The 22,297-nt window shown below is 37.2% G+C and overlaps 1 protein-coding gene across 11 annotated transcripts in view; it reads left to right on the top strand.

Moving 5' to 3' along the window:
• Positions 1–22,297, top strand: part of LOC134664917 (disintegrin and metalloproteinase domain-containing protein 11) — a 733,539-nt gene that overhangs the window by 565,824 nt on the left and 145,418 nt on the right. For all 11 annotated transcript variants that reach the window (XM_063521633.1, XM_063521632.1, XM_063521635.1 and 8 more), the window contains one exon: positions 9,741–9,887. In XM_063521633.1, the coding sequence (XP_063377703.1) occupies positions 9,741–9,887 (147 nt within the window). The remainder of the gene's footprint in view (positions 1–9,740; positions 9,888–22,297) is intronic.

Genomic DNA, 22,297 nt, shown 5'->3' with positions numbered 1-22,297 from the left:
CGATATACCAATCTAGAAAAGATATGGATTAGATACGTAAGTGTCAAATGTGACGTTTATTCAAACAAAAACGTCACTTTTAACACTGACGCATCTAATCCATATCGTTTCTACATCTATTAACTGACGTATCTTAAAGTTCGAATTGAGCCGTGAGTCTAGAGTCTTACTTTATTAAATTGTACAACGGAACTTAATGTATATGTATACTGTATGTTTGTATGTGTATGTATGTAATGTGTAAAAATCGGGAAAGTTCAAATCAGAGTCTTACTTTCGTTTAAAGTGAAAAAGCGCATTTTTCCTATTTTCTATTTGTACCACCTTTGTGTCAAACTGCCGTATTCGAACCAAGATATTCACAAGAGACGACACGTACTAGATCCATTCTAGATACGTTATAGTTTAGATGTCAACTATAGTTCTCTTTTGCAGCGCAATTCGGGCAACCAATGTCACTTTTACGTTAGATAGAGTAAGATATCTATTAGATGTGAATTGGATCTCTCAGTCATATCCTGTGGAAATCGTTCAAGAGTATCTCCAGAATCGAGCAAATATCAAATTTGACAGGTTAGATCTTAAACTTATCGTTATCGTATCTTGGTGATATCTAATAGATGTCTATTTCAAAATCCGAATCGGGCCTAAACACAAAACTGTGATCACGTCCTTCCTGTAGACATACCCAAAAGTTAAGTGTTATAAAGGTTAATTTTTTTATTTAACCCTTATCCACATGAAAATCTATTATATTTATTTTGATAAGTATGATAAAATCCGTACCTACATGTCCGCAAGCTGTTAACTATTGCCCACAGGAGAGAAAAATGTACAATTCTGACGAACACACAAGTTTTCCTGTGGGCATGTAGGTAATGATTTTAGCATACTTATTGAAATAAAAGCACCATATTATCATGTGGATGAGGGTTAAATAAGAAAATTAACCGTATTAAGCCTTAACTTTTGGGTTTGTCTACACGGGAAAGACGTGAACACAGTTTTGTGTTTGACCCCTTTATATTTGACTCGCATATTCCCTTGAAGCGATTAGAACAACATAATATGTAAGTCTCATGCATCGCTGCTTCATTTTTCAAACCCGGCACTGCCCGGTGATGAAAAGTAATTTCACTTTTTCCCGGACATTTATTAATTTTGCACGCTTGCTGTGACACAGATTGGTAATTGGGGGGATGTTGTGAAGTAGAATTTTTGTGAAGTTAGTAGTACGAATTAAGAAATATTTTTACCTTCCACTGTTTTTTAAATAAAGTTGTTTGAAAATTAACTAAGAAAGTCTCATCGTACATATATCCTATCCTTCTTTTACTAGATATCATATAGTTATCAAATCAACCACTTTATTACGAGCTATTTTCATCATAGTAATAGATCAAAATGAATAAATAACATACTACGTACTTTTCATATGTTATAATTATGTTTACGTACATCAACCACATACGATGCAATAAACTTCACAACTCATTAACTTTTAAATTATGTTTGTATTGTACTTGTTGCTACGTCTACTTGAATATATTATATTTAATACGTATTTTGAGTATGAGGCAGACCGAAAAGGAGATGGCGAGACGATTTAGACGAATTATACTCCAAATGATGGGAAAATGATAATGAATGAATCAATGAAATGAATGATGACAGGGTCGAGTGGAGAAAACGAGGGGAGGCCTTTGCTCAACAGTGGGACACCAAACTAGGCTAGTAAAAAAAAAACCGGCCAAGTGCGAGTCGGACTCGCGTTCCAAGGGTTCCGTACATTACTCAATTTTTAACAATGTATTTTTTATATGTGAAACGCAAGTGGATTGCCTTTAAAAAACCCGTAGGGGTCGGATCAAAAACTAAGTAATTAGTCCGACTCACGCTTGACTTCATATTTCTAATAGGTTTTCCTGTCATCTATGGGAAAAGACCTATTTTATGTATTTTTTTCAAAATTTTAGACCCAGTAGTTTCGGAGATAAAGGGGGGGGGGGAATGGTAATTTTTTGCCTATTATCTTGAATTACTTCTAAACTGTTTATTTTAAAATTATAAAAAAAATATATTCGAGATTCTTATAATGAGCTCTTTCATTTGATATGTGACACGATATAGTTTAAAAAACTTTATTTTTTAATTTTCTCATTTACCCCCCAAATGTGGCCCCTATGTTTAAAATTCATTTGTTTACGTTACATGTCCGTCTTTGGGTCACAATCTTACATATGTGTACCAAATTCCAATTTAATTGGTCTATTAGTTTCGGAGAAATTGGCTGTGACAGACGGACAGACAGAAAGACGCACGAGTGATCCTATAAGGGTTCCGTTTTTTTCCTTTGAGGTACGGAACCCTAAAAATGAGCTTGAATAGTTCAAACTGCCAAAATCCACCATGCGATCAAATATCACGAGTAACGGCGCGATTAGGGAAATGAATTACACATTCACTAGATATGAAATAGTAACGATATGTGACGTTCCACGGCAAAAGGTACCTTATGGCCGCAATAATATTGATGGAGCAGCGTTAATAATAGCGTAAGCGCCAACCGCCATAGGGTACCCTTTGCCGTGGAACGTCACATATCGTTACTATTTCATATCTAGTGAATATCTAATTCATTTCCCGAATAGTGGCTTTTGAAGTCGACCCTTACTGTTTACGAGTACAATTGATAAATGCAGTATATCGAATACGATTGCACCGTATTCACCTCACCTCACTGCTAACCACAAAACTGGAGTCAAACACACAAACAACAATATTGTATTACTAATAGTAAATTGTATCTGGACAGTAAAAAAGCAACTAGATATTCACGTTCCGAACCCAATACGTATAATATTAACGAAATTCAGCGAAGCGACATTCTCGCACCAATAAACAGCCCCTCAATATTTAGATGAAAAACCTTTCAAAGGAGTACAAATAGAAATAAATATCACACTGAAGAACTAGGAAATCCAACCTGTTTCCCTTAGATTTGAGGTTGAAAATTGAGGAAGCGTTATTGCAATATGAGACATAAAAATTTTGACGATGGTGTGTTTTTAATGAATTACTTTTACACGCATTCATGCACTTAGTTAGGGTAAACATTTTACAAATTGAAATGTCGAAATTACCCTTAGAATAGTACGGGAATACGGCCCGCCCGATGGTAAGCGGTAACCGTAGCCAATGGATGCCTGTGACGTCAGCAATAGTGATATTTTACAATTGTCGCACCTGTCACCGATGTGAAATTGGGGTCTGATCTTTTCGAAGCGTTTTTAGACACTTTAAGTGATGTTTTTGATTATATCACTATGTTAACTATAATAATATAGTTGATACCTATATCTATTTTATCTTTATGTGACTTTTATATATATGTAATTTCTATAAAATTCATTATATAAAATATATGTAATTTCATTCTTTCAGAAATCGGTTCGGTGTAACCTGGCCCCAATTTCACCAGGGTGACAGGTGCGACAATTGTAAAACATCACTATTGCTGACGTCACAGGCATCCATGGGCTACGGTTACCGCTTACCATCGGGCGGGCTGTATTCCTGTTTGCCACCGTCATTGAATTATTTAAAAAAACTTTATTATATCGGAAAAAAACAGATTTTTCTCTTGCTAAGTTTATGACAATTGTCACAAGAAACACTACAATTGTAACGAAATTCCGACATATAACTGGTTTCCTGTCAAGATTCACCGACAATTCTACAAGTATGTCGACTAGAAAAAATAATTCTTGTTTCACAACATAATTGTAATACATACAATTGTAGCAAAATGCCTGTCATGTTTGTATTTCTATAGAAAATATTTTATAAAATTTTAATATGTCACCTGTCGCTTGACAATTGTCGCTCGACATATGTCACTGACAATTGTAGCCGTGGTGAAATTGGAGCCTGGCCACCATTTTTAATAAATTTTGGCTTGATAGTTCTGTTATTTTTGTATAACAAGAAAAACAAAGAAATTTAATTTCTCTTTTCTTCATCGTATAGGTTATAAATTCTCAAATGGTTTTTATAAGTCGCTCGAAAAAGTATTCCCCACGACAGACTAATCAACGTCCCCGGCAATAAAATTATTCCTCGAAAATATCTCGGTAATAAATTTACGTCGTAACAATTCGGTGCTCATTAATCACTCGAGTGTGTTCTTCTATAGCGTCATTATGTCCTGTCGCGTTAAAATTGTTAAAGTTTTTAAACGACTATTAAAAGCTATGGGATAAATCACTTATTAATGTCACCAGCGCAATTAGTTACGAGTATTTTTTTTTTTATGGAAGTCAATGGAAAAAATAATTTTATTCCTTGGAAATGAGATGACGCATAATTTTATTTAAGAGCTCGATTTGAAAGCATATGAAATTATTGTCACGTAAGATGTAATTTCGCGCACATTCAAACGATTTTACATAAATGACGTGTGTAACCATTTGCATAAATCACATAAACTGTTATAATATTTTGTCATTTCATTTTATGAGCTTTTATATTACATACGCATCGGCACTTCAAGCGTTTTGAGCTCTTTCTTTCAGTGGTAACTTTCTTTCATTTGATGCTTAAGTGTGCAGGGACCTGCGATAATATCTTACACACGGATGGGCAAAAATATCTAGCTGACTACATATATCTACTTATAGCGCGCATCTTATTGGTAGGACGAAAAATAGAGTGAGTTCGATTTTGATTTTGATATCTTGATCTGAAACTGTTATAAAGCCAGTTTCAAAACATCTGCTGTTCCATACATAAATTTTATATATGACGCGCCAAAATATTATGAGACATCAGATTTCTTTTTTTGCGTTTTGGGTGTTCGGCCCATAGTAAAAATTGTTCAGTATGACCTACATATTCTTCCCTCAGAATATGATCAGACATAACAAAATCACTTCGTATGATTGCACGCTTCGTTTTGCAAGATATTACAGGTGAGAGTATATATTATCACATGTTGTAGGCAACTACACAATTGTTATCCCTTTAACTCGATATCTAAAACAACAGTTATCGGCCGAACAGTTCACACATGATCGCGCCCGCTCACATGTGGATGGTTACCGTTTTATCTGTTCACAGCTTTCTGGAGAATATATGAAACGAAACACCTTGAGAAATATTTGCTATATTTATAGTACTTCGAAAAACGAATAAAAGATAAGATATGATTTCTTCTAAAGGAATATTCATAAAACAAGTGTAAAATATTGAAGCGCTGTCCGGCATCGTACATAAAACGTATCGCGGGGCACAAAGCTATCTGCTTCATCTCAAATGTATATTTTATTGTAATTTTAAAATAAATAGGTAGTTTAGAAGTTATTTAAGAATTGCCAAAAAATGGCCAGTCTCAACTCCAGCTATATTATTTAGAGATCGCTCTTTAGCTATAAGACCGACTACGCCTGTTTTCTGTCTCAATCTTTAATCAATTGTTTCTTTAAGCTGTATCTTTTACTGAGGTGTGCCAATAAAGAGATGATTGATGATTGATGATGAGATGATGATGATGATTTTAAATGTCAAACTTCCATGAAATTGTGACGGTTTAAATAACATTTGCACTGCGTGTGCTATCAAAATCGTTACAGACTTATCTTGATTACTAATGTCTAACTCTATTGTACCATCGCCCACACTGTTAACTGTACGTTGGTTGACCTTACGGCTTTTGTAATAAGTTCCACCGATGTACAGTTAGGAGTGTTGCTGTATGTGCAAAACATTTATGAACAAATCAGTTTCTAACGTTTTTTATCTAAGTAACTGAAGGCGCTTTTGAAGAAACCTATTTGCAAACGAAGAAAACGCTAATACAGTATGTTTAAATTTTTATACCCTTATCTTCTTGTCAAAACAGGAGTGCGGTACGTTAGACATGCACTGATCAAATACAAATGAGAAAAGTCACCAAATAATTTGATCACAAAAACGACCACGGATAATCAAAGAAACCCGAAAAATGGCCTAAATATCATTGACAACTTCCCTATATCCTCTTCATCTTTACAACTGAACGAATGGAAAATCCTTTACAATTTCTTGCGAACCCGATGGCTCGTCTTTCATTCGTTCATTCGTGCCATTCGCTCACTCCCCATAATTGGCGGTGCCGCAGAACGAAAAAAAAAAGAACGCAACCTAATTGCGAGCCGGGCTTTTAGGCTAAGGCCAGGAAATGGGCGGTTTAGAAAGGTGTCAGAAGTAGCGGAATGAAACTAAACTGGAATCAAAGCAAGTAATCTAAATATATACAGGCCAAAATTGTGGGGAATGTCGTCATCCGTCAAATGAGTGTACAGTCAAGTGTAAAAATATGGGTGCACTCATCATACTCAAAAATACGTCCCATTTTTATGTAGGTAACCTGTATGCACCCATATTTACACACATAAAAAATTCACTTTCTTTAAACTTCAATAATATTTACAATTCTTGAAAAACAAGAATCACTACATGTTTAGAAAACAAAAAGAGGAAACAATATATTGTTTTCTTTTACATTTACCTATATTTGAAATCAAGAATCGAGGTATTTTGATTGTACCTACAATTGGTTAAAATTGATTTAATTCTAATAGTAGGTACTCAGTACTACTCAGTGAATCTTGCGCGCATCAATATGTGCGGGGGAGACAACGTAACCGGCTCAAATTGCATTACATGCGCACCGAGCAGCTCGACAGATATATACGGCTCGATTCGGAAAATGAATTAGATTTCTACTAGACTTCAACAAGTTACGATATGGATAATTTAAAGATATTTGTAAGATAGATATGTCAAACATGACGTTTCCGCGATTCTGGAGGTCCTCTTGAATGATTTCGACAAGTTATGACTTAGATATCCAAGTAATATCTAGTCGATATCCAATGTAGATCTAGTTGATCTCTAAATCGTCTTTAGATCTTGTGATTATCTCGAAATCCGAATAGGCCTGATAGTTTTGTAGCACTACAATAAACCTCCATTATCATACATAAAAATCAAAATACCCTTCGCGTTGTCACGTGATTGGACACACAATAATTATTTAATTATTTTTGATTTATTAGTGCATACAAACTTAATACCTAGAAACAAAATAATACCATACTTAAAACATAATTAAATGACTAACCTACAAAACTTAAAAACTAAATCTAAAAATAAATAAAACTAATCTAAAAATAAATAATTACAAACTATCCTGTTGAATGGTGCCGTAGATGCTGGCAGCATTTACCCGCTGTATCGCAATACTTATTCTTTGTGCGAGGAAGCTGCCAGCTCTACGATCACCAGTGGCGTCTGCTATCCTTTTGGATAAATCCTTAAATAGCGTAGATGCGGTCGGACCCCACGGGCCAAGGGTCTCGACACCGAAGGGTACGAAATCGTATTATTTTTTACCCGTAGTTACTACTGTATTTATTTTCAATCCCGTTTTTCCGCTCTTTTTCTGGCCCGCCATTACGTCTCCGTAAAAGGACGATACTTGTGAATGACAAATTAGACCTTGCCGAGCGCAGAATTGCGGCCTCAGAATATTTTATTGAATTTCGTAATTTTTTAACGTAGGCCTGTCCCGTTTATTATTACCAATGAATAGATCTAGGGTCTTATCAAACTGCACAACGGGACTTAATCGCGTATTTAAGTTTTAAGATTTACCTCCGACGTTTCGAGGACGGCGTTGTCCCCGTGGTCTCGGAGAAGACTGGCTCAAGTTGACATCAACATCTTCTAGCCGCGCGAGTTTTTCGAACTACCCGCACTTGGTCTTGTTTATCAGTTTGAACGTTTTGCGCACTAGGGATGTCACTCTGTCGACACACAACACTAACGATATTCGATTTATCGACTGTCGATATTCGTTTCCGCTTACATTTACTAATGACTGGATTCCATGTGGATGAGATCTTAAAAACCCGCGTTAAATACGCGATTAAGTCCCGTTGTGCAGTTTGATAATGTTTAATAATCGTGAAAGTTTAAATCAGTATCTAGGGTCTTATTATACAGGGTGATTCATGAGACGTGAGCAGGACTAATCCTGCACACTCAGTAACTGATAATTGATCGATCACCGTCGTATTTAGGTGAAACAACCACACTTTTTCCTATTTTTTAACTTTTTGGCGAGGGCAAATTTAATTCCCTACAATCATGGTCACCCTACAAGACCTAATTAATAAACATAAAACCTCTTTAACCGTAATGACAGCAAGATTACGAAGAAAATAAACTGTCAAACTTGAGTGAGATACGAGTTTTCAAAAGTAAGCAGACCGTGATGACATTCAATTTGACACAGAATATGGGTAGTTTAGTATTCTAATTGTAGGGTGACCATTCATGTCATAAATAAATTAATAACTTTTTTTTCAACACGACTAGAAAATTAACGTTAACTTCACTAATACTGATACGAAACAGTTGCTTATAATTTACGAAATGCACAGTGTTAGTCCTGCTCACGTCTCCTGAATCACCCTGTATAGAGGTAAGGTTTTGTCTCCAGACCCTGGTTTAATAATAAAGGGACGATTTTATGTTATGCTGACACAAAACAGATCTGAATTTTATTCTGCAGGGATAATATTTTTGAGGTAAGTATATTCGTGAGATGTTTTTTTATTAATGGTCTGGGTTGGAAGCAATCTCGAACTGTTTTGTTAAGAGCCTGCGATTCGTTTCAGTGTAGTTAATTTTCAGATGAAGATTGTTTGTACTGTGGTATTTATTTATGAAATAAAACATTTTAAATGAACGTGTGTAATATATTTACGAGTATCTTGTTACTAGTCAATCCAGTCCAAGTATTTAGAAATACCATTTGGAGCCTGTCTAATCATCCTAACGATATACGACAAATACATACATCATTCATCCATACATACGTCATTATTAAAGTTCATATTTTACAAGGAGGCCAATCAGGATGTACAATTTGATATTAAAATGATATCTCAATGACGTAATTTAATTACGTAGGTATCTTTCGCGCGTGCATTACGCTCGTACTTGTCCGTACAATAACATCATTTTGATGTTAAAATGTAAGTAAGAATTAGCCTCAAGTACCACTACCACCAGTTTTGACATTGACATAAATTATTCACTCACGTCTCAGTAACATACTTTCTATGCATCTCGCTAGTACTCGCATATTAGTGCAAGCGAGATGTAAAGAAAGTAATTTACGTAGATGCGAGCTAATACTCGTATGTCAGTGTCAAAACTGGTGGTAGCCGTAAAGATCTAAGGTAAGGTATCTAAGTTGCGAACCGTAAAGTTTCCTTTCCCACTAAAACCTATATCCGTCACCTTGTCTGAATATGAATAGGTATTATCGCCTATTTTTCTTCGAACTTCAAGATATTCACATGAGACGACACGTACTAGATCCATTCTAGATACGTTATAGTTTAGATATCAACTAGTTCTCTTTTGCAGCGCAATTCGGGCAACCGATGTCACTTTTACGTTAGATAGCGTAAGATATCTATTTGATGTGAATTGGATCTCTAAGTCATATCCTGAGGAAATCGTTCAAGAGTATCTCCAGAATCGCCCAAATGTCAAATTTGACAGATTAGATCTTAAACATATCGTTATCGTATCTTGGTGATGTCTAAAAGATATCTAATAGATGTCTATTTCAAAATCCAAATCGGGTCCAAATGCTCACATAAAATATAATCCGTTGTTCGCAGGAAATCGAACACTGCTACTACCACGGCACAGTGAAAGACTACCCAGGCGCCTCGGCGGCGTTCCACACTTGCAACGGCGTATCTGGCGTCATACACATCGGGAACGAGACTTTCGTCATACACCCGTTCTACGGAGGAGATCTCTCGGTCAGTGCCGTAGCAATAAGAGATTTATTATAATTATATTTACTGGCGATATTCCTTTGAACGTAATCACATCGGTAGTTCGATTGAAAAATATCTTAAAACCTTATAATTGAATGGTTTTATACTTGTAATGGTGTTTCTGGCGTCACACACATCGGGAACGAGACTTTCGTCATACACCTGTTCTACGCAGGAGATCTCTCGGTCAGTGCCGTAGCAATAAGAGCTTTATTATAATTATATTTACTGGCGATATTCCTTTGAACGTAATCGCATCGGTAGTTCGATTGCAAAATATCTTAAAACCTTATAGTTGAATGGTTTTATACTTGTAATGGCGTTTCTGGCGTCACACACATCGGGAACGAGACTTTCGTCATACACCTGTTCTACGGAGGAGATCTCTCGGTCAGTGCCGTAGCAATAAGAGCTTTATTATAATTATATTTACTGGCGATATTCCTTTGAACGTAATCATATCGGTAGTTCGATTGCAAAATATCTTAAAATCTTATAGTTCAATTGTTTTATACTTGTAATGGCGTTTCTGGCGTCATACACATCGACAATGAGACTTTTGTGATTTATCTCTTCTACGGAGGAGATTTTTCGGTCAGTGCCGTAGCATAAGAGCTTTCTTATGATAATTATATTGATTGGCAATATTCCTTTGAACGTAATCACATCGGTAGTTCGATTGCAAAATGTCTTTAAATTCCATAGTTGAAGGGTTTCACATTTGAAATGGTGTTTCCGTTGGCGTCGGTTCCTACAGTGCCGTAGTAATAAGAGCTTTATTATGATTGACGGATTGTCGTTTTTTCTTCGAGCCTAATGACCAGTGATCGGCAAAGTCAGTACCACACCGCGAAATTCCTAGTAGAAATCTTAATATGGACAAGACATTACATCGAGACGACGCAATAATTAGAAACTTCACAACAAAGAATTTTACTCGCACCCTGGCGTCTCCATCGTCAAACACGTCTACGCCTCGGCTAGTCTGTGGCCATGAGTAAGCCCATTCATAATAATAAAAAAAAAAACGAAACGTTTTTTATATACTTACCTATATTTTTCCGATTCTTTTCGTGTCTTAGCAATAAAAAATCTTGCAGTCTACTCCTTTTAGCGTTCCATTTAACCCTAACGGGACCCTTTTGCTTACAGAATCCTAAAAAGACATGCTCTTTATCAGATAATTATTGATAGGTACTTATAAATTACAATAAATATGACTACAATAGAAGTGAAAGTCAAAACCTAAATGAAGGCTTTATAAATTAACTAAACCTAGAGTTAAAACAAATTGAAGTTTAAACTAAAGCCTACCATCCGTTACTGTCTTTCCAAATCGCAGTGCCCATTCGTTAATTATCCACCAAAATGTTGCCTAAAATCCCGGAATAAGCCGATATCAACTAATTAACGTGGCCTGTTATAAATCAAAGGGTTATAAATGTATTTTTCCGCCTGTAACCCGTATATCATGGGCCTTTGGGTTAATTAAGTTAGCCAGTAAAATACGTGCGTACAGTCGGGAACGAAAGTTACTAAGTGGAAATGTTCAAATTTGTCTTTACATTTGTTCATTAATCATTTTGATTTCTTTTCTCGCTTAATAGTACATTATTGTCGAGGCTCGGAAGTAGCTACTTGCAGGCTGAGGATTCGTTTTAAACGGACGACCTTGGGAGTCCGTTCAATTGAATCCGAAGCCAGCAAGTAGCCTTCCAGCCGAGTCATATATATAGTGCTTTTCTCAAAAATGGTGCAAGAAATATAAATATCATAGAAATATTTTACAAAAGCAACGTTTTTACGTATATATTTTCACAGAAAAAAGCCCTTGCCGCCTTTTTATTTTTTTAATAAAAAAATAGAAGTGTATTTTTGTGCCAAAAATACGCCAACCTATTTGAGACAGCTAAATAGTCGCTGTACTTATAATCTGTTTGGCTGTTTAATGGGCCGGTGCCTTTATTTGATATGGCCATTAGAACTTTTAAAAAGTTTGGAACACGACAAATAATGGAATTTGTATGCGACATTGCAGTCCCAAAATCGAGACTGCAATGTTTTTAACTTTTTAATTTTTGACTGACCATAAATTACGCGCTTTGCGACCGATTTTTTAGACGGCAAGGTCGACTTTGCCGTCCATTTTTGAGAAAAATATTTTGCTGCATAAGTGGATCAATTTTCAAATAGGCCTTTTTGCTGTCCCACGGTTAAAACTTAAAGTCCATAGGACTAAAAGACTGGGTATGTATATATTCAATGTATTATAAGCTTTAAAAATAATGTACAGCTGCACCTTAAATATTTTTTGATTCTGACAAAATCGCATTTGAAGTTCCACAAACGGCGAAATTTGCCGCTTTTTCGCTTGTCCCAGTGGCGGCATAGCACAATAACATAACTTTGGATGTACGCAACGAATGAATCACTTTGTATTTTTATAAAGAGTGTTTTCTAGAGAATTGATGTAAACATTTAAATAAATTAATGCGTTATTTAATAAAACAAGGGAAGCCTTTTTATCGTTGTCCCGCGCGGCACTTGTTTTGTTATGTCTTAAAGATATACCCCAACATCTTCTTTGTCTATTGAATAACGGTTAGATTGAATTTACGACGCAATAGTGCGGTTAGTTGGGCGTCGAATGACATCGAGCGTCGATGTGGAAACAGTTTAATTTATATAAAAACAGGTAAGAATCTCTTTCGATATATTTTGGTACGACTACAATGACATTTGTATGGGCGCTTAATACGTTGACCCCACGGCTACTGAGCCGAAAACGAATCGACTGCCGGGCGGAATTTGACAGCTTTAGTACGACAGCGGCCTTCTGTGTCATATCATGTCAGCCCATATAAAATTATTAATTCAGAAAGCCACATAAAATGCCTTCTTGTGCGGTAAAATGGTGCCGCAACAATTCAATAAAACCCAAGAAAAAGGATGTGATTAATTGGTTTGTGTAAGAGTAATTCCTGAACATGATAATTGATAAATAATTATTGAAATTAACAGACATTAGACTTCTACGCTAAACCAAATGTCGTAACTCTATACTAGTGTCATAATGACTTATGCCTTTTTGATACAGGGTAGCAGAATGGTGATAGCGTTATGCAACATTATCTATGACAATAACGTAAATATACATTGCAGTGTGGCTAAAGACGACTGCATTCCCATTACCAGGGAGGTTTTGGGATTATACTGAGCAACTTTTACTAGGTATAAGACCAACCCCAAAAACGCAAAAAAAAATTCGTCAGTTTCATACATTTTGCATGGCCCATTTTCTATGGGACGGTAAAACCTCTCTGGAAACAGGAATGCAGTTATTTTTAGCCACCATGTACATTTAGTACCTAATATAGTGTCAATACTATAATTAATCTTCTTATTTGTCACAAATAATCTAACCACACAGCAATACTGGTGCCACGAATTAAAGTGACGATTTTGTATATCATTTTAACGAGACCTAATACCGAAAAGTGTTTTAAATAAAATTGGGAAACATTGACCACTGGCATTTTATAAAAGTCTGTAGGTATGTATATACTGACACTGTTCCAAAATACATACTACCTACGCATTAATATTATATTTCAACTTTTGAAAGTACCGATATACACAAAGTATAAACATGCGTAATCTTAACAATAAACACGGGTCATATTGGTCATAATAATAATTATATGAATTGGTTCCCTCCGGGTTAGTATCATCCTTACAACGCCAAAATATTATAACGCCGCGCAAGAGGTTTGACGCAGAGAATGTTATTATAGCCAATCAAAACTTATATTGACCAATCACAACTTTTTTTAATAGCGGGAAATTGCTTATTGGGTATAATCAAAAGCTGGTGGGACATATTCATAGAGAAGGAATAGCTGTCAGTGTCAGTGTGGCTGGAGTCATTTTTGCAAGGCAATTTTCTATGGAGAGCGATGTCTATATATATTCCGTGGCTGGTAAGAATCTCTTTCGATATATTTTGGTACGACCACAATGACATATAGTGTTAAAGTAAAATAAATAATTAATAGTAAAATAAATAAGTGAATCGGTTGTATTGTGTAGGAAATTTTGCAAAACAATCTTATTGGCGACATTTGTATGGCAACACTTATACGGCTATTTTGACCGTACTAATATAAAGGTCGAAAAGGTGCCATACAAATGTCGTCAGAGTCTTATAAATGCCACAAAAGTAATAAATAGTGCCATTAAAATTTTGACACTGCCATACAATGTCAAAAAAATGCCATATACATGTCAAAAGCGCCTTATGGTAACGTTCCATTTCTAACCGCAGCTGCACTACCGGTACTGAACGCGTTGCTGTCATTGCCATACAAATGTCGATCTTGAAACGCACAGTATATTTTTTGTTGTTTTTAAGAACTCTTCCTAAAACGATGATTATAAATCTGATTTTCCAAAAATTAAAAATTGCCATACGAATGTCGAAGAAACACCCTCTTCAAAAATTGTCCCAAGCAGCAGAAATGGCTAAGATGGCCAGAGCAGTGGCAAAACCTAGCATAGATGACAATCGTTGATAGTGAACGCCAATCGAAACTTTAATAATGTATGGAAATACTTAGTCATATAACTTTTCGTAGCATCTGTCATCCCGATACATTTTTACTTTTCGTTTGCCCAAAGGAAATAGAGTGTATAGAGGCGGATTGTCAAATTAAATTATGTAGCCACTGTAAATTTACTGCCATGTTTCGACAAAAGATTAAAACTGCTAGAACGCCATTTGACTTTGATCATTATTCTTTCACTGATATGTGTTGACTTATATTAACGCCATCTACTCGGCACTAGGCCAAAGGTATGGTGCAATGTTTTCGAGCGATGGCGCCATAACCTTCAGCCTGCTCTCGAGTAGATGGCTTTAATTTAATATTTAACAAGTTAACACATATCAGTGAAAGATTAATGACCAAAGACCAAAGTCAAATGGCGTTCTAACAGTTTTACTCTTATGTCGAAAGATGGCAGTAAATGTATACAGTATACGACCGGGATATGGACCGTGATTAACTTTTGTATCGTTTTTGAGCTCCTGATATTTCGACGTATACCTGTACCTAAGTCTAGTGAAACTTACCGTGATAAGTTAAAATTGTAAGACTATCACTTGTACGGAATCCTCATAATGTTAGTGTTGCCCCGAGCAAAATAAACTATGTTAGTCTTACCCCATCTTACTTTATCGATCTAACTAGGTATATATATTAAAATTAATTATATAAAATGCAATGCAGGGGTGTCAGCAATAGGACGTAGGAGCTAAGTAAAACCGCTGGAAGGTACCGTAATCTTTTATTTTCCTAAACCAGCCCAATTTTTGCCATTGATATTTTCTTTTCGCATAATGCGATGTATTTGTCGTCCAATCGCCTGTAAGTAAATAATAATGTTTATTTCTACCTGACTTGGGGTTTTTACCTCTAAGCGGTCTCAACCTGATCTGGGGGTGTTGAGGGTTTGTCGCTGGTTCGCTTCTAGGTGAAGGAGTATTCTCGGCTAGGCTAGCGAGCCGAGAATACTCCAGCAAGAAACCGAGCTTAGTAGGCCCGACTTGTACATATCGTACCGATTTTCATGCTTTTAACACAATTTCCAGCGTTTTTTGGCGTATACCGCTCTAGCACTACAGTGTGATATTGAGGTAACCACCGATAAAGACTTACCGTATATCGAACAAGCAGTCGTCGGGTCTGAGTATGATTCCTAATTTTGCTTGTTGTGGGTTTATTTTTCCATCACTATTGTTGGTCCACTTCTGGTAGCCCACCTCGTGAATCGTCTCGGCTAGAACAGATCACCTCAAGAAAATTTTCTATTAAGCATGTTTACAGTTACTGACCCACTGCGGACACCTGATAAATATGCTACGGACCTCTAAGGGATCCGTGGACCCCACTTTAAGAAACTCTGCCATAAAGGATGACTTACGCTAGAGAAGGGGCCGGGTCCTACACTTCAGTTTTTACCCGACGGCGTCAGAAGGAGGGTATATAATGTTTCTCGAGCGTATGTATACCCTACGCACTATGCACTCCATACAGTCCAGAGGCTGGACGCTTATTGACATATTATGAGGAGTCGTTAAATTTGTCAGAATTGTGGTCGTGACAAGAGGCTATATTTTTTTTAATGGAGCTCGCAAATAAAAATATGTTTTTTTTTACCATAGCAATATGGGTAGGTTATTAAATAAAAGCTGGTGAAAATGCCATTTCAAAAATATATGTATCATAATATTATTTAGTTCTTATTATCTTTATTTAATTTGGGTCCTAGGTTAAGGTTTTTACAACGTGAGTATAAAAGTACAATAAACACTTACAAAATATTAAAAAAATATATATAAACACATTATAAAAAACCTAACCTAGGGTGCCGCCGGCAGCGGGGCAGAGTCCAAGCTGCCGGTGGTCAGGGCCGCAGAGTGAGGAACCGACGTCCTATACGCGCCGTGTCCAAAATTACCGCCTTCTGCATCTGACCCTTGATCCAACCACCCAGCGAGAGTCTCTCTAGGTGTTGGTCGAGACTCTTCGCTATGAGACCGTTCGCTGACACGACTATAGGAACAATGATCCGAGCAAGTCAACATCCCACATGGCGGTTATCTCGTGAGCTAAGTCTGTACTTGCTGGACTTGCCCTTCTCGGCCTTCACGAGATTCTCATCATGGGGGATGGTGACGTCGACGAGCACGGCCCGGCGTTGTGATCGATCTATCAGCACGATGTCAGGCTTATTGGCTACAATAGTCCTGTCAGTGATGATACATCGATCCCAATAGAGCGTGGCACGACCATTTTCGAGAACTGGTGCAAGTGAGTACTTGTAGTGGCACTTCGCGGTCCACAAGGCCGTATAGGAGGGCAAGCTGCTGGTGAATAATTCGGGCTACGAGATTATGTCTGTCCAAGTACTCGTTGTTAGCAAGATTTGGTTATTTATTTTTAAGCAGTCGGTTTATTAGTTTCTATAATTTACAGCTAGTCTATAGAATTTCATAGAAAACGATGTGTTCTAGCGTGAGTAATCCTTAAGGGTTCCTTTTTTACCTCTTTGGTCTTCTTCCAGGTCCAGGTTTCGGACGCGTACAAAACGATCGAGAAAACCAACCTCTTTGGTAATTTTAGGATTTTGATAATTGTAGGATAACCTACTATGGTTAATGGGTGGCACTTACAATCGCTAACTGCAAACAGTTGGTTATTCTGTTCCCGCGCGTAGTCAGTCCAGAAGCCGTTGCTCCTCTCCCCCATTGTCAGCTCCGCGACGATATTGTGCTCCTCCTCAAAATTCATACATTTTATTAGTTGTTCTACGAGTAGTACCTAGTCAGTAAAGTGCCATCATTATTAGTGTCATGAAAAATACTTAGGTAACAACATTTATAAATACAAAAGCCACTTTCTAGCATTATCCAAGCACGAGAGTTCTAAAATACGACGAAACGTGCCGAGAAAATATATGCACTGCCTTTTGCCGTTTGTCTCGTCTTGGCGGGAACACGGCCGTGCCCCCAGATATCCTACATTTTTTACATTACAGCTATCTAGTAGGTACCGATAAATATTTCATGACAGCAATAGGTATTGATTTGCTTCGATTTTGTTTGATATTTTACAGTTAGGTACCAAGTATTTTCCTTGTGTTGGTGTGGTGAAAAATGTTCTTTCACTCAGTGGCAAAATTTGTTTAACCCTCGTGCCTTGAAACCCTCGCAACACTCAAGATTCCATTTTTCGAATCTTTCGCTTTGGAATTTTTCGCTGGCTTGGGTAAAGTTGGGTAACAATATTAGCACGAGAGCTTATTAACAACAAATTTACCCCCCTTGTAAAACAAGTAGGTACCTAACTACATATGTATATTTTAATGCTTTTGGAAATTGAAAGTTTGTATATACTTATATAGAATAGCTCTTTTCAATAAGCTGCCGATAAGTCTAAAGTCTGTAGCAAATTCGTACATATTCTGTGCATTCTACTTTCTCATATAAAATGAAATAAGAATTGAGACGCCCATTGCAAGTTGCAACACAATTAAATCTACATTATTTTCAAACAAGTATACATGTTCATTGTAAGAAGAATATTGCAAAAAATATAAAGCTGCTTTATATAGACTGCAGGAACTCATATTAGCCTTATGAATTATGAACGAACTACAGAATAAATACATAACTAGTATATGTAATTGTAAAATAATAATATACCTAAGGCTCGATTCGAGAAATGAATTAGAGATTAACTAGATACGATATAGTAAAGATATGCGACGTTCCAAGGCAAAAGGTACCTTAAGCGGCTGGCGTCGCGATTCGCGAAATGAATTAGGGATTCACTAGATATGAAATAGTAAAGATAAATCTTTACTACATCGTATCTAGTTGATTTCTATCATTTCCCGAATCGCGCCGATAGACGTATAGTTTCCATGGATTATACATTAAGATTAGGGGTGCATTACATTTGTAAGATTAGAGATGTGAAAAGTCCCCAAGGCCTCACCTCGTTTTCTATCACCACCAGACGCGCGCCCTCGCTTTCACATAGCTTTCTGGCATTAGCGTGGGTCTGTTTCCCATTTTCCTTCATTAAGCGGTAGCATTTCCCAACCGGCTCCACCATGTCGGTCCATTCTGAAAATAATAAAGGCTGAATGTAGTTCGTTCAGACATTGTAATATAATTATCATACGTCGGACTCCAGCGGGCATTTTCGTGGCATGTCAGAATGATAGGTAAGGTTCGCAAATCAATCAATTCACTTTCGAGTACTTGTACTTAGTATTTGGTACCTTGTATTTATAATGTGAAATTCCAAATAGGTATCATAGCAACTAACGGCGTTATTTATAAACGTACTTGGACTACACAAGTCAAAATGGTGAAAAAGTTCGTTTGGCTTTATCCGTCACTCAGACAATTGCAGCTGTGAGAAAGGAACAAAACAAATGAGTTAACTGGGCATGTCAAGTTCTATGAACACGGCTGTGTTACAAATACTAGGTACATTATAATACTCGTAAGTTAAGATTTTTTTGTAAACCTTACCTTGCCCTCAAACTGCCCCCTATAGTCCGACGTATGATAATTATAATAAATAGGACATTTTTTATTATTTTATCATTCAGAGCCCACTGTGTCCCAGTGCTGGGCAAAGCCTCCCCCTCCTCCCCCCTCTTCCTTCACTCGTCTCTATTTAGTGCAATATATTTTGGCCAGCCTCTCAAGAAGGAGTCCAAGATATCCCGCCATCGCCGACGAGGCCTGCCGGCTCCCCGGTTAGACTCGTGGGGCTCCCACTCTGTGGTTAACTTGGCCCACAAGTCGTCCGGCATTCGGCAGACATGACCAGCCCAGTCCCATTTTAACTTAGCCGCTTTGCGAGCTACGTCCATTATTCGAGTCTTAGAGCGCAGCGTGGCGTTTCGGACTCGATCCCTTAATTTTACACCATTATACTGCGCTCCATAGTTCTCTCTCTCTGAGCTTCCGTCAATGACCAGGTCTGAGCACCGTAAAGTGAGAACTGGAAGTACGCACATGTCCATGAGGACATTACAATACAAGTGCGAAAAGTAGGAAATTTGCAACGAGTGGCGATAAACTGAAACAGGCCGAAGGGAGTGTTTTAAATCGACACGAGTTGCGAATAACCTTTTCGCACGTGTATTGTACAACGTTTTACAGTAGGTATGTACATATGGTCCTTAATTTTTTGACATTGGCACGTATTATCCTTAATCCCGCTCTAGGGCGGTAAAATAGCACCATACGAGTATGTACTGTAAACGATTATATGGATTATGTTTGACAATGATAATGACAACCTGTAAAGTGTAAATAATTTTTTCTGACCTCCGGCAGGAAAGCGTCACTTTCGGTCCGTTTTTTCAATCGTGGCTGAATGCCGGAATAGTATGCCTTCGATGCCTAACATGTCAAAAAATGACTATACCGCGGAAGAATGTTCGAAATGTCATAGTTTTTTAACCTTTTCGACGCCGTGTCAAACACAAAAGCTGTCACGCGGACGCCACGTCACCGAAGTGCCAAAACTGAAATTGAACTTTATGCATATGCACGTAGGTCTATGTTCCTTTATGGTCTGTGACCGATTAATCGGTCATTGGCGTCCAAAAGGTTTAGCGTCATGGCAAATGTGATGAAAATCATTGTGCTGGGAAAGAATATTGCAAACTCGAGTCTTTGATAATAGGTATTAGCTTTGTTTTTGATATGAAAACTTCTTTAGCGGCGCTGAGGACTTTTTGAGGTGGGGAAAAAATGATAAACTCGAGACAGCGTAACGCGTAACGCTGACGTCATGTGTGACGGACAATGTTTTCACTAAAGAAATTTAGTCATAACGTATTATAATCAGGTCAATTAATTAAAACTGGACCTTTATATTAAGCAATAAAAATCTCAATGTTCTAATCTTGTACGGGCTGAAATACGAGGATCTCATAGTTACATTCAAACTTATATCACTCCAATCTAATTCAATAAAGCTACATCTTGATGAAATCGCTAATAAAAGTAAACTCTAGTACTGGTGGTGAATAAAACTCAAAATATCATGACCAATAGTTATTTGTACAACAAGAGATCAAAGTTTGATTTTTCTTCGAGTGCTTATTTTGAGTCTCGTGCAAGCGAAAGATTCTATAATTTAGAATCTTGAGCGTAGTAAGGGATTCAAAAGCGCACAAGATGTAAATAACTTTGATCTCGAGTAGTACACAAAAATTTTCACCCTAAGCAGTGAGAACATACCTAGAGGGACAGAGATAATAGAACCCAAGTATATCGAACTTGTATTAGACCCCGCATGTTGAAATGACATTTGACTATAAATGTCACTTGAATGACATTTTGTCTCACTCAGTGAGCAAAATGAGATTTTGCTCACTGAGTGCGACAAAATGACTCAGTGAGCAAAGTCGCATTTTGCTCACTGTTTTTAAGAAGCAAAGTACCCTTGTTCGAGCTGCTGAGGTGAAAATATATTTTTAATACAGTTGCTCAAAAAGTGCTACTTTACGTAGCTGTTTAGCGTGCGGAAAGTTGGTTATCTCGAACTAGTGCTTTTTACTTTTCAAATTTTTTTAAATTTATACTTGTTCCAATTCACGACTACTTATTGATGAGTATTAATATTAGTTTCCTTTAAACGTCGTAATCAGCATAAAAACCTACCGTTAATGTAAGAATACGAAAAATATTACATATTTCATATTTAATTACTTACCTCTTCATCATTATAACACGTTTATTTTTTAATATTCAATATTGAAAATTCCGTTCTTAATAAGTTGACTGAATGGAACGGAATAGCTGCCAAACGCCCATAGATATAATATACTTAAAGACGACGTCTAACCGAGCTGTCACTGTTACCACTTTTGTTTAGTGTACGATTAACAATGTTTTTCTTATTTTTTCGCAACTGTATTAAAAAACGTCGTTCGATACACGTGCGGAAATGTCATTCTTCACTCGTCCCGAGTCTTGCCACTCGCCTGCGGCTCGTGGCAAGATATCTCGGTACTCGTGAAGTAATGACATACCTTCCGCACTAGCATCGAAATGTACTATTAGATGTGAGGTCTGCTAGGTAACTTTACAATTTCTATTCGAATTTTAAACAATTAACGCTACAAATTTGAATTTCGAATTTTAAACAAGCTCACTGACCAGCAATTTCGGAACTAATGTGTTTCAATAGAAAGCAGGATGGGTCAATTATACATAGTGCTGCAGACATTTTGGACTAGTCATTGGGCTTTCACTTCTGTCGGCACTCCCGGAGTGCAACCCGTTGTTTTTTTTTTCCTCGCAAGTGTGTTCAAACAACGTTTTATGAAACATGTAAAGGTACTTTGTTCATTAAGGGGTCCACAGATTACCAGTTAGCCGGACGATATCAGCCTGTCAGTTTTTCGGAACTGTCACGTTTTACGTTTAACTGACAGGCTGATATCGTCTGGCAAACTGGTGATCTGTGGGCCCCTTAACACACATCGGCTTTCTTATTGCGCACAATATTGACGACCGGTCTGGCCTAGTGGGTAGTGACCCTGCCTGCGAAGCCGATGGTCCTGGGTTCGAATCCCAGTAAGGGCATTTATTTGTATGATGATACAGGTACTTGTTCCTGGAAGCGCTGGTGGCCTAGCGGTAAGAGCGTGCGACTTTCAATCCGGAGATCGCGGGTTCAAATCCAGGCTCGTACCAATGAGTTTTTCGGAACTTATGTACGAAATATCATTTGATATTTGCCAGTCGCTTTTCGGTGAAGGAAAACATCGTGAGGAAACCGGACTAATCCTAA

This window comes from Cydia fagiglandana, chromosome 6, assembly GCF_963556715.1.
Source record: "Cydia fagiglandana chromosome 6, ilCydFagi1.1, whole genome shotgun sequence".
NCBI classification, from domain to species: domain Eukaryota; kingdom Metazoa; phylum Arthropoda; class Insecta; order Lepidoptera; family Tortricidae; genus Cydia; species Cydia fagiglandana.
This window is presented reverse-complemented; position numbering and strand designations above follow the sequence as displayed.